Source organism: Alligator sinensis, unplaced genomic scaffold (genome assembly GCF_000455745.1).
Source record: "Alligator sinensis unplaced genomic scaffold, ASM45574v1 scaffold702_1, whole genome shotgun sequence".
Lineage (NCBI taxonomy): Eukaryota > Metazoa > Chordata > Crocodylia > Alligatoridae > Alligator > Alligator sinensis.
In genome coordinates, this window is record NW_005842567.1 from 1,025,331 (window position 1) to 1,038,512 (window position 13,182).

At 38.9% G+C, this 13,182-nt stretch overlaps 1 protein-coding gene across 2 annotated transcripts in view; it reads right to left on the reverse strand.

The window, feature by feature from the left end:
* The window catches only part of LOC102387373 (serine-protein kinase ATM), a 57,562-nt gene that overhangs the window by 22,997 nt on the left and 21,383 nt on the right, over window positions 1-13,182 (reverse strand). For both annotated transcript variants that reach the window (XM_025214106.1, XM_025214107.1), the window contains exons 13-24: window positions 12,484-12,655; window positions 11,562-11,703; window positions 10,506-10,682; window positions 9,750-9,927; window positions 9,571-9,658; window positions 7,939-8,094; window positions 6,434-6,542; window positions 5,469-5,557; window positions 5,284-5,386; window positions 2,903-3,051; window positions 1,620-1,724; window positions 633-752 (exon numbers count right to left, since the gene is read on the reverse strand). In XM_025214106.1, the coding sequence (XP_025069891.1) occupies window positions 633-752; window positions 1,620-1,724; window positions 2,903-3,051; window positions 5,284-5,386; window positions 5,469-5,557; window positions 6,434-6,542; window positions 7,939-8,094; window positions 9,571-9,658; window positions 9,750-9,927; window positions 10,506-10,682; window positions 11,562-11,703; window positions 12,484-12,655 (1,588 nt within the window). The remainder of the gene's footprint in view (window positions 1-632; window positions 753-1,619; window positions 1,725-2,902; window positions 3,052-5,283; window positions 5,387-5,468; window positions 5,558-6,433; window positions 6,543-7,938; window positions 8,095-9,570; window positions 9,659-9,749; window positions 9,928-10,505; window positions 10,683-11,561; window positions 11,704-12,483; window positions 12,656-13,182) is intronic.

Sequence of the window (13,182 nt, forward strand, 5' to 3'; positions counted from 1 at the left end):
GATACATGAGATGCTGCAGTCTGCTGGAGCACAGTAATTACCATACTCCAGAAGCCTCGCTGCTCGTGTATAGGTGTCCAAATACATTTAGGATGGAAACCAAAGGGAGGTTTCTAACCATTACAGGAATAAAAGTTCTGGGAAAGTTTTCCAGGTTTTGGGGGGGGGGGGGGGGGGGGGGTTCTCAGCCTTAATAGGTTTTATAATGGACACTGATAAACTCTGAATGGGATTATCTGACAAAGTTGTCTCCATTAGGGACGGGACTCAGTGAACATCTTGGTCAGTCCTGTGCCCTCTGAACATGCAGTTTAGAATGATGGTGCCTAAACCATCCAGCCCCACGGCCCAGGTGAATGGCACTGAGTTGATCTCCAGACCCAATTCAGCACATGGGGCCATATGATTCAGCCTACAGAGTTCCAAATGGGTCCAGAAATTTGGCAGCAGGGGAGCAGTTTCAGTGTTAATTGTTGTGGCTCACAGGGATGCTACCTAAGTAAATTAGTTCAAAAAAGGAAGGCAAAAGCACCAGCCTCAGATTATAGGTTGCTTAAAAAAGTTGTAACTGGAGAACTTGTCAGGCTCGTAGCTAGGATGACAAGGAGGTGTAACAGGAAGGGACAACATACCTGGAGAAAATCTGTCCTATGTTTTCCAGTTCTCCAACTGCCTGTAATCTACACAGTGTTGGATATAATGAATATACAGACTCAAGACTGCCTTTACACAGCTCCTCTACTTCCTTCACCCTAAGGATACAATACAGACATGCTGATTACCTTTATTTATTGACAGTACAGTTTCCTTAAGCTGAGCAGAAATTAAATATAAAAGATGCAGAACTGAGACATGCCTTCTATTTCAGTTAGGGAAACACATTGTATTACTACTAGAACCTAAAATCAAAGGTTTCTGAGAATCTAAATGAAAATCTATAGGATTTATTTTTCCTTAGATGTGTTGTCTGATTTTTTTTTTTTGCAGATGCTATGCATCCTTGAATTAAACAGGGATGCAGAGGAAGCAGATGTATATTATAGGTAACTGTAAAAGAAGATGACTTCTCTATAGCAGGTAACATCTCTTAATTTTATTTTGTATACCCCCACACTGCCTTTAGTTGTTATCATCAAAACTACTAGTACTCTGACAAAAATGGTCCTGTTGAGACAAGGACTTCTGCCAAAATACCAGTAGCTGGTTTCTCTCTCTTTAAGAGGAGTATTGAGAGAGAGAGAGCGAGAGATTAATATAAATCATTAACATGATTAATATTCAGATGTACTACAATATATTAAACCTGATCTTATATATATCATTCCAGATAACTTGTGAACAAAAGGATAACTATTATACCTCTTTTCAAAAAGGTTTCAGGTACGTGACATTTGAGGCCACAAAAGCCACTTTACAAAACATTTCTGGCCTTGCAGCAGTAATGCAACCCCCATTAAAATAAAAATGCCTTGTACATTGATGCAAGAGTTATGCTTCAAATGTACAAGTTAACTTACAACTGACAAATATCCATTTTATTATACTGACAATACTTTGCCCAAACTCCATGGACCACAACAGTTTTCCATATGTAGACTATCTAGACACATGCTTCTTACCTGGCTTCCTTAAGACAGTCATAGAAAGTAGAGAATTCTCTATCTCTTAAAGACTGCAGAGCATCATACAACAATTCATGGTAACTTGGTCCTTTTGCCTCATCTCTTAAAAAAGATTTAGAAACAATGCTTACATCCAAAGCCAGAAATGACCATGATTAAAAATCTACCCACTAGACCTGGCTTCGATATAAACCAGGGGTGTCATACTTATCCTGCTCCCCCCTCTGGGATGGCTCTGGACTCTGGGGTTCCTCCTAGGTTGGATCCAGACCACAGGGCTCCATGCAGTTCAGATCCAAACATGGCAGCAGCAGGTTGAGTGGTGACTATGGGGATTATTAATGCAGCTGTTGCTCACTCCCCACCACAGACAACTGTTGCCAATGGGACCCTGTGCCTTCAATGTTGGCAGTAGGCCTGCCCTCACTCGCCCCACCCACAAATTCCTGGATTCTTTAAGAGCCAAGTGGGTCATACAGCATGATTTTAGGGGCCATAAGTATGATACCTCTGATAAAAAGGTGGCTGTCTTCATAAAATGAACAGAATAGGCGACTGAATAAGAGGTAATACGAGGAAGTTTCCAGTAGTGGGCAGAGTGCTATTTTATTTGGCTAAAAAAATATAAAGTAATGTTTTTAGTGAATACACCCAAGCTGTGGTTTACAAGTAAACCATGAAGACAGTTATTTAAAAAATGGTTAAGCTGAATGAGTGCTGATCTCAAAGAAACATGTTTACAGTTACATTAAAGGGATACATAATGCAAAAAACCCAAATAGCCTATAGTATACCTACAAATCTGAACACAACCCTCCCAATGCATGAAAATTACATTTCTTATTGTACTTGCCGACTGTGTCCAAATATGTACCATCAGCAGTGTACTAACAGCTCTTTGCATTTAGTTGTATTGACATTTTAAAAGATGGGGAAAAAAGAGAATAAAGGTTTTAAAAAAACCTGGTCTCTTCTCCTTTTCTATTCCTTACCCCATATCTTTACTTGTTCTGCTTAGCTTTCCTATCTCTTGCTATCTCCTTCCTCCAGCTTTCAGCCCAAATGCTTAACTGTCTAGCTGCTCCAGCAGACCTGAAGAATTCATGAACTTCAGTTTTTACACCACACATTACTGTAGCACTGCTGCCTCTATTCCCCACTCTGATCCAGGGAGGCTAAGGAGATTACAGAAGTGTGCAGGGGTTTTTCTGCCGTTAAAAGAATTAATATCATATGCCCTTCAATACTACAGAGATCTAAAACCAGAAAAGATGGTTTACTTGACTGAAGGGATGTGGCCCCACTGCATGTTCCTCCAAGCTGCCTGGTAGCGAATCTCCTCTAGTTCTGCACACCACTCTGTGTTTTCATGCTCCAATCCTTTTAAATAGGTGGCAAGCGTATGACAAAGTCCAAAATTCTGCAAGGCCTACAACCAGGGAGAATATTAAAAAAAAGCAATATTTACTAATATGAAAGTGAAAAGAATTTGCTTATCATTTGGCTACTAAAGTTCCAGACATGGAACTAGTATTATTTCTAACTTAAACACTATGATAGTGAAAAGCATTTAGTGAAGTTGCAAAATATATTTTGATAGGCAAAATGTAGCCATCTCAGTTGGAATTTGGCCATCAAATAGGGGTGAACATCCCCCTAGCGCTAACAAAACATGGCAGGATGAGATTCAACTGCAATTTTACTTTTTTCAGCTAAAACATACAGCAGAAAAGTGCCCCTCATTACTATTTGAAGTATTAGATTTAAATGACATAATTTAGAGTAACCAGTGTCAATTCTTCCTGCTTTACTTGTGTTCTTAGGTCTTCTTTCTGAATAAAGAATTAACTATGCCTAGCTTGAACTCTTTGGCAATGGTAATGGCACAAGATGGTCAGCTTCAAAAATGAAACTATAATATATCCTTCCATATTGATAAAAACATAAAGCTTAAGGTCCGCTATACATACAAAAATATGTCAAAACCCAAAGCTTTATCTATCAAAGTCAACAGATTACCAGATCACATTAATACAAAACCATACAACAGATCTATTTAAGCTAGTGGATAATGCTGGCATTGGATGTAGTGATAAACAGATCTGCAATTACATTTTTTATTTCAAAAGGGTAGCTTCAGAAATTAAGGAAACCAACTGGTATAGTCAAATAGATCAAAGACCTCAAAGACTTGAATACAGAGGAGGACTATCTTTAAGCCTAAAGGTACAAAAACTACCATCCTCACCAAGCAGGAGGGAAGCATAGGGAAAGGGTTCCTGGAAGAACATCCACCACAATGATATCAGGATGTAGATGGGACACTACAACTCTAAGGTACATACTGGTGTGGCATAAGGTTACTTAGGGGTATTCCTCAAAGCTTGGTTTGGGGATTGTCTTTATTAATCTTGGAACAAATGAAATTTGCTGAACCCAAAGTTGGGAGGAAGCACCAGTGTGGGAGAGAATCAGACTGTCATATAGAAACAAATGAATGAACTTGAAAACAGATATGCTAGAAATAAGATGAAATGTAATGGTACAAAATGAAAGTTTGTTCATTTGGGGGTCTTATAAGAATTTCTACAGTTAGCTGGAGACTCATCAGTTGGAACGACACCGGAGGAGTAAGACTTTGGTGCACTGATCACAGGATGACTGTGACCCACCAATATGATGCAACCATGGAAAAGCCAAATGCAACCCTAGGTGAGTTGCTTCAAAACTATCAATACCATTCAAAAAGATATTTGAGAAACCTCATCTGGAACACTGTGTACAATTATGGTCATCCATATTCAAGGGAAATTATTCAAACTGGAAACAGAGTCAGAGAAGTATTGTTATGATAACTACGGAATGAACAGCCTACCTTACAGAAGGAAATTAAAAGAACTTTAATGAGCCCAGAAATAAGATTTTTTTTATAATTACGTCAGGGGTTAAACATCAGGCAGGGTAAAGAAATATTTAAACTAAAGGACAATGTTGGTATAAGAACAAATGGGTATAATCCATCCGTGGATAAATTTAGGATGGGTATTAGAAGGTTTTTATCATCAGAGGAGTGAGATTCTGGAACAACTTTCCAACAGTTGCAGACAGTAATCTAACTATTTTCAGAATGAAGCCTGATTGAGTTTATGAATGGTATCACATTACATGGTTGTCTATGACAACAAGTGAAAGGACTTGTAATCCCTGACCCAGGTTATCTAAAATCTGGCTCATGGGCCAGATCTATCCTGTAGGGCTTCTCACAGGTCTGGAAACTTGGGAGTGTGGGCAGCTCTAGGAGCAATGGCAATAAATGCTACCACCACCCATCCTGCCCTGCACTGCCCATTCATCCTGTGGGTTGGGTCTGGGCACAGAGCTGTGTCACCTGCTTCCAGGCCTGGAAATTTGGCAGTGGGAATAGCTGCAGCTCCAGGAGCCACACCAATTAATACTGTGCTCCCACCAAATTCCAGCTCCAGGTTTAGCCTTCAGACTGGCCCTGTAACACTCATCTGGCCTGCGAGCCAGGTTGAGTTGGGCATCATTAAGTTAGGAGGTTCACTTTGTTTTGAATTCCTTGCTAGATTAGTTTCAACCTTAATGAAACAAAGAATACCCTACAGTCCCCACTGATTCTCTTACTAAGGGACTGATTTACCTCTATTATTCCTGCTTGGCACACAGACGAAGGGAGGCTTGCCTCAAGGTCATATGTTAAAAGGGCCTTTCCCCATGCGGCCTCATGCTCATATGTTCTTATCCTGTTACACATAAAAAAGTAGTTTTGAAATTTCAAGTGATTTACTAGCAAATAAAATCAATACATTAATTAATAAACCATACCTGGCTAAAGGCTGTAATATTCTTCCTCCCCCACAGCCATAGAGACTATCAGGCTCTCCTATACTTCTGTATATTTCCATGAGAAGATCCTAAGACACACATCACAAAAAAAACCCACCATAATTTCATAAATGATTTCGAAGCATAGTTACCTGCAGCAGGCAAATATCTCTGTCTTCATTATGAACCCACAATTTGTTTACCAATGCCTCATTATGCCTGGTTTATGCAACAGCTCCACCCCTGTGATCAGAGGGAAGAATATAGAGTTCTGCTCTCCAGTAGGAACTCCAGTGTTGAACCCTTTCAGATCAGCAGTCCTACAGTGTTGTAGGGCTACTGATCTGAGAGAGAGTGCCAGTTTTTATGTTTTGAGTAAAGTGGAAGGTAGCAGAAAATGAATCTGTATCAGACAAAACCAAAGAATTGTGTTTTTAACAGAGATGAAATGAATATGGTTTAGAAAGAAAGAAGTATATGGTCACAGAGTGATTACTGACTAGATTCATAAATAGATCTGTACAACATGATCTGAATGCAGTGTCCTATTATGTAACACTAGTCAAGCTATGTTGATTTGACAGCTCTGTTCATAAGATTTTACAATTCACTGCAATGCAATTTCCCCCCTTGCTTACTGAATACTAACATACATAGCAACTTCTCTGGAATAAAAAAAAAGTCAAATATAACCACTGTGATCAGTTCTTTTTATGGGTAAAAACTGTTTCCCTATGCTTTGTACATTTGCCTCCTTAGTAATTAAGATGAGCTAGTCATAAGCATGGCCTGATGAATTCTTGAGGACTCAGTTCAATAAAGATAACTTTGATATACAACAGATCAAAAATATTCATTAAAATGTTGATGAAAATCAGATGGAAAATGATGTACTAATTACTTCATCAGGAAGGTTTACTCTGAGATTAGATAATACTTTGTGTGAGGGAGATAGTACTCTGTACCTGTAAACTTATTCCAGTTTCTTCTCTACTTTTCTCACTCAAACGGGCAATAGTTGGATCTTGACTTCCTTCTTCAAACATTAAATTTTTGGAAGCTTTCAAAGCTGATCTAGGAGGAGGGGAACAAACATGCTGAATTAACTGAAAGCTGACACTAAAGGACACAGATATTGAAATGATGAGCCATATCCCCAGTGTGCTAGCCCAACCTCATTGCATCTCCACATTCCTAGAATGGCCTCTGCTGCAAGTAGGGCATCAGAGTAGGCTGGGGACATCAATCCTACATGAAGTGGAGGTTCTTCAGGTGCTATCTAAATGCAGCAAAACCAAGGGGACATGAGAGGCCACGGATATGCTCTCAAGCAGATTGCTTCTTTTTAACTATTTTTAGTTACTTATGGGATTTCAACATTAAGGCAATTTCTCTCATCTGTAACAGTTAATACAGAAGTATTTTACTCCAGAATCATCTACATTTCTCATTGCATCAAGCTGCTGATAGGTATAGTTTTGTGTGCCAAAAGTAAGCATTTGGTCTTGCTTGGAAACGGTAACAAAAACTGCAGTACATCTATGCTTACATCTCGGGGGTATTCTCCTGGGATTGGTTGAGTTTATTTTAACAAACAACTTTCTGTCTTCACAAAGGCAGGAAACTGACACTGCCCTCCATCTCTTTGCTTTACGCATGGCAAGTTAAAGGATGTATTGGATGTTTTGGGCATTATGACAGGTATCTCTGCATGAGGGTAGTTCCTGAAGTTTTCTAGAATAGATCACACTAACACTGTCTAGGATGATTTAGACAGGGATACTGCTGCCTGAAGCAAGGAGTTAGACTAGAGATGACCTCTTGAGGCCCGTCCAGCCCTACTTTTCTGTGATTCTAATATTCTCTTGCTCACTGCTTTCAATTCTCCTTTATTATTTATTCTCATCCAAAGTACAGAATTTGCTACTTTCAGCCTTGTAGCAGTGTTAAAAAAGGACTGATAGACTGAAGGAGATGATTAAAAGCTTTACATACCCCCTTCACTTCTATATTATGCATATCACAGGACACTGAATGCTAAAACCATGCTGAGTACCATTCTGTTTTAACGCCTTTTCATTTCTGATACAATTTTAGCAGCTAATCTCTCATTAACTATTAGGGTTAGATTTTGAACACACCTTCCCTTCTGGAACATGAGAAGGAAGCCTTGCGGACAGTAGAATACATTAGCTTTTGTCTCTAGCTATTCCCAAGATACCAGACTATCCTGGGAACAGCTTTTCAAGTATTCTGGTGGGTAATCAGAATGCTGCAATTCTGAACATCAGATAGCTACCAATTTGTAAGGGCTGGCAAAACTTTGGTAGACGCACACTCTCAGGGCAAGGACATTTTTCCAAGGATTTAAAAGAATGCATCTCCCTGATACACATTTCACAATAAAACACCCACAATATAGGCTGTTTTGGTAGAAATGTGGAGAACCTAGGTTCCTCAAGCCCAGTACCTTTGTTGTTGTTTGTCTGTGTTTATCTTGTCTGCATAGATTTCTGCATAGAGTAAGGCTGTGAAGTGAGCAGAACAAGACTGTGCTGCCATGGCAACCTCAAGATAATTTAGATCCAACCAGAAGCTGTCATCAAAAATGGTACCTGAAAGAGATCTATTGAAATACAGCATTAATACTGATGTACTAGGACTGCTTTGTGATATTACATTTAACAATATAAATCTACTACAAGTGCTTTAAACTATACTATAGCAGGGCACTAAGGTGACTGCTACTGAGAGAGCCGGGAAGACTCCTCAGGTGCCGGTTGCTGAGGCAACTAGAGGGAGCTAATGATCCACACCTGCCTAGCCAGCTAACAAGAAAGGGCAGGGCCTGGCTCCTATAAAAACCACAGGCAGGAGGCCAGGCAGCAGTTCCCTACCAGCAGCGAGGGAGAAAGGACCTCCCTGCCAGGAAAGAGAAGAGAAGCCTGATGCAGAAGCAGCATCTGTCACTGCGGCGGGATGAAGAACCCCTGGTAGGCTTGGGAGTGGTTATAGCCGGGCGGCTGCAGTTTGTGTTATAGCCCAGGGGCTTGTGTTTGTGTTGCTATTTGTTACACCGGTGGTTTGGGTGAGGCTATCAGGGGATGGAGGAGGCCTCATAGGGGACTCACAGCGGAGTGGGGACCCCAGTGCCAGTGAGGGCGCAGCATTCGGGATGTACAGACCCTAGCCCCAGAGAGGGGCAGTTGAGAAGCCCCAGAGAAGGGGGCATTGCTGAGAAGCCCCAGTGCGGGCGTGGTGAGCCCCGGAGAGAGGGTGGCACTACTGAGAAGGCCCCGGAGAGAGACAGGGCCGCGGAGAGCTCGAGTGCCAGAGAGGGCACAGAGAGAGACAGGGCTGCGGAGAGCCCAAGCGCCAGAGAGGGCATGGAGACAGAGAGAGAGAGAGAGACAGAACAACGTCCGTTACACCTGCGAGGCTTGGGGCATGGTACAGGGGTGGTAGGAGCCATGCATAGCCCATAAGGCTGGGGTGTACGGAACACCCGAGACAGGAGAACCGTGGCCAAGAAGACGGAAGGCAGCCTCCCTATAGAAATATATAAAATCAAAGTTGTGGCGGGTGAGAATTGGAGGGTGCGGGACAGCAGTTTGGCACGGTAAAGGAGGCAGCAGGGGAGAGCACAGCGATCCCGACTGCCCTCCTGTTACATATACAACCCCAGTATAATTTTATCTCTAAGAAATACATGAATGCTCTATTGGGCACTTCTAGACAAAATGGTTTTAAAAACTGCATTCTTCCACAGCCCTTCTAACATGTCCAACATTCCTAGGCTTGTATTTAAATGAAGTCTCACTACTGTATATATCTTATTTGCAACAGTTTGATCTCCGTTTACACTTATTTAAGAGGAAAAGATTTCTTAGGATAATATATTTTATTGGACCAACTATATACAGTTGCATACACTTGCATAATTCCATAATCAAAGATACAACATCACTCTAACACTTATTTAAGTGAGATCCTTTTTTGGGTGCATATATTCTCTGTCCATCGAGAACATCAATAGATCCTAGAATAGCAGGTTAAAGCAAGCAATATATCCAAGTAAATTTTAAAGAGTGATACAACTCACCTTTTTTGTCTTCTCAGGTGGTCAACAACAGTAAGCATTGTTCGCTGAGATATTTTATCCAAACTTCTACGAACAAGGGATTCTGGTTCTAAAATGTATATTACAAAAGAGAGAAAAAAAGTGAATATGCATTGTAAATTGCTGATGATAAAATAAAAAGAAAAACATTATGCCATTACCTGAATCTGAATTTGCAGGTGTCGTTGATCTACTAGAGGATGACACACATCTGCAACAGGTTGTGAAAAACCTCTGGATATGTACAGATAGAAGGTTGCGCCAAGATTCATTTGAATCATGAAGCAGGATATCATGAATCAAATACGGAAGCAAAGTCTGACAGAAGTCTGTTTTCACCTGAATCACAGACGCACAAAATCAGCTGCTGATAAACCACATTTCTTTGTTAATACAATCAAGGTCTCCTGGCCAATTTAAAACATACTGAACAGCAAATGGAAAATAAATATCATAAACCACCTGACACAAAATAGGTCAAATGTGTTCAACAAAGCAAGAGTTCAAAAAAACCTGATCTATAAAAGTTATATTTACACCTTTTCCCCTTTCACTGAAATCATGGATTTAAGAAATGCATGTAAATTTATACCTTAGAAAAAAGAAAGGAAAATATTCATTACAATTAACTTAATACAAGTCACTATTATCAGGCTGTTTTGGTTATACTTGCATGGTAACAGTCTTAATAATTTAGTCCCAAATTTCTAGGCAAGTCCTATATTTATATGCATTTCTAAGGTGTAGTTCACTGAGGTACCTGAATGCCCATCAAGAAAGAATATTTTGGTTATGTCTTCCTATCTGTAAACAAAGGAAAAATCTACTTATCACCAGAAAACAATATCAAATATTAACAGGGGTCATAATTAAGTTTAACACAGTTGCCTGGAGCTACAGTACACAAAGGAGCTCACCTCACACATTGGCTTTAGTAACAGAAGAACTTCGTCTTTCACTCCTCCACCATTCAGCAATGAACAAGTCAGGTTCTTTATCCAAGTCTCATGACTTACACCCTGAGGAATCCACAGATTTGCATCATCTGTGGCTTCTGAAGGAGTCTCTTTTTCAGTGTCTGGCACTTCCAAAAACTAACAAAAATACGTGTTTGTAAGAACAAAGATATTTAGTTTGTCTTAAAAAAAAAAAAAAAAAAAAAAAAAAAAAAAAAAAAAAAAAAAAAAAAAAAAAAAAAAAAAAAAAAAAAAATTTTTTTTTTTTTAAAAAAAAAAAAAAAAAAAAAAAAAAAAAAAAAAAAAAAAAAAAGGAACTACTACAAAAGTGTAGCTTTTCAACAAAATGAAGCAGACAATACACAGTCTGTCTAGATGAAACATACAGTCAAGGTTAGCTTACATTATGTAATAAGTTATTGTAAATGCAAAGTTGTGCATTTAAAATCAAGAAAATCTAGAAATGCTGAAAATAAGTTCTCTCTCCTGAGATCAAGAAATACTTTAATGCTACAAAATCCAGTGTCTGAAATCTTAGAAATAACAGATTAATGGGTATCTATATAATGTTGGTTCTGCCATCTCATGCCTTGATACGGGGCACTAAATGAGGCAGGCATCTTGCAGAAAAATATTATCAGGTAAACAAAAACTGTTTCATAAATGCATACTCAGAACTTCCTGATGGTGGGATGGTAATTTCTCCAGGACAATAATGAAAGACCCATAGCATAGCTTATTTCGAACTAAGAAACTAATCTTGTAAACAATTTACTTATTAGATCTTTTAGTCAATGGGAGAGCTCACAGTAGTCAATATTAGGCACAAAAAACAAATAAGCTGGCAAGAGAGTTACAAAAGCAATCTATCATGTACTGTCATCAAGATACACTACTTTAAGAACCTTTTCTAGATTCAACAATACTGGTCTCCAGAAATATTTACTTGTTTACAGTAGTTTTATATTTGTAATTGGTTCTCATTATTGCAAGCTGTACACAAACTAACAGAAATACCTTCTTCCTGGACATTCTGAAAGGATGTAGATATATTAACATGGGATCAGCTTTGTCTTTGTAAGCCTCCCAAAATTTGTTACCAGTCTTTGTCGCTAAAATGTTTTTCAAACAGGAAGCAGCAGCAGAGCGAACATTAATACTGAAAGATAAATATAACTGATTAACAAGTATTTAATAAAAATAGTTCTATAAAGTTCATAATAAAGAAGTACAGACTGTGAAATTATTTTATGAATAATCATTAAAACATGACCAAAGGCTAATAGAAGCCAGAAGAAAGGTATATGTAAGACTGGTTCCATTACTGTAACACAAATATCCCCATTTGCATTGGGCAGAACTAAACATCAGAGCAGAGAAAAGAATTATCTAGCTTAAATCCAACCCAACAAGAGGTCAGAGCTTGACTGCATAAATAACTTGAAAATCAAGGGTCCACTGATAAAGCATTAACAGCTTAAATTCTAGCATCTTTCCCTGTGGGGTATTGCTCCAAGTTGAAGCCCATATAGCTTACTAAATTCATTGTTTTATGGGGTGCAATAAAAAAAAAAATCAATTAAGTTTATTATATAAATATTAGAAAAAATATAATGTCTTGTTATTGAACCAGTCTCTGGATGTTTAGAAATATGTAGTATGAACAATGCTACACAAGTGTTCCTGGTCCACCAATACAGTGCGAAGAGAGTCAAATAACCAATCCCATCAGATTACACAGCCCTACAGGAAGAATTCCAGGATGTGATGAGTCCTACGGTATCATTTATTGTTTCAGCTGTGTAACCCACTGTTGCTTAGATGCAAAAACAAAGTTGGAAAATTACTGGTCATTAACAAGCAAATGTATATATATATTTTAATAACTTGCTTTCTTCCCAGTGGCCCATTTTATGTACTGAATCAAGCATGTACTTACCAAACATCAATCAAGGCATTATTTATTTGAGTCAGCATTATGAATACCAACTGAAGTTTTCTATCTTCAAATAAATCAGTTGCCTTAGAATATGATACATTTTTACTATGCTGAAGAGCTATGGTTGAGAAGTCAATAGGACCCACTTCTCCCAAGCAACTTCCAACAGCCTCTGCAAATGCAAATATCAGTTTTATAGTCTCTGAATCATAAATGAGAAAAGCTTATTTTTTGAGCTAGGTATACTTATGTATATGCACTTACACACACACACACTTTGTGTGTGCATGTAAATATGTTCATAAATAACGTATTTATATGCATAAACAAGCTGCTTTCCAGTCTGTCAGTATAATTTAGTCTGCCTCCCAAACTCTGTGACATAAGGAGTTTACTGCCTACATTCAGCAATTACACCTGGCTTAGCTAGATTGTTGCACTGTTCTTGACTACAAGAAACTCACCATAATAGTCTTTCAGATGAGAATACTAAATCTTGTATTTACTTGCATACCACACTCACCTCTTTACAAAAATTAGCCTTCCAAAGTTGCCTTTTCACCTGGCAACTAATTAGCCTTCCAAAGAATTAGCCTTCCAAAGATTCGGACAGTCCCCACCCACTGCAGCAGGGAGCTGGAGCCAAACTTGAAGCTGGTAAATAGGGGTGGGGGGGAGGGGGTAGGCTGGAGGAGGGGG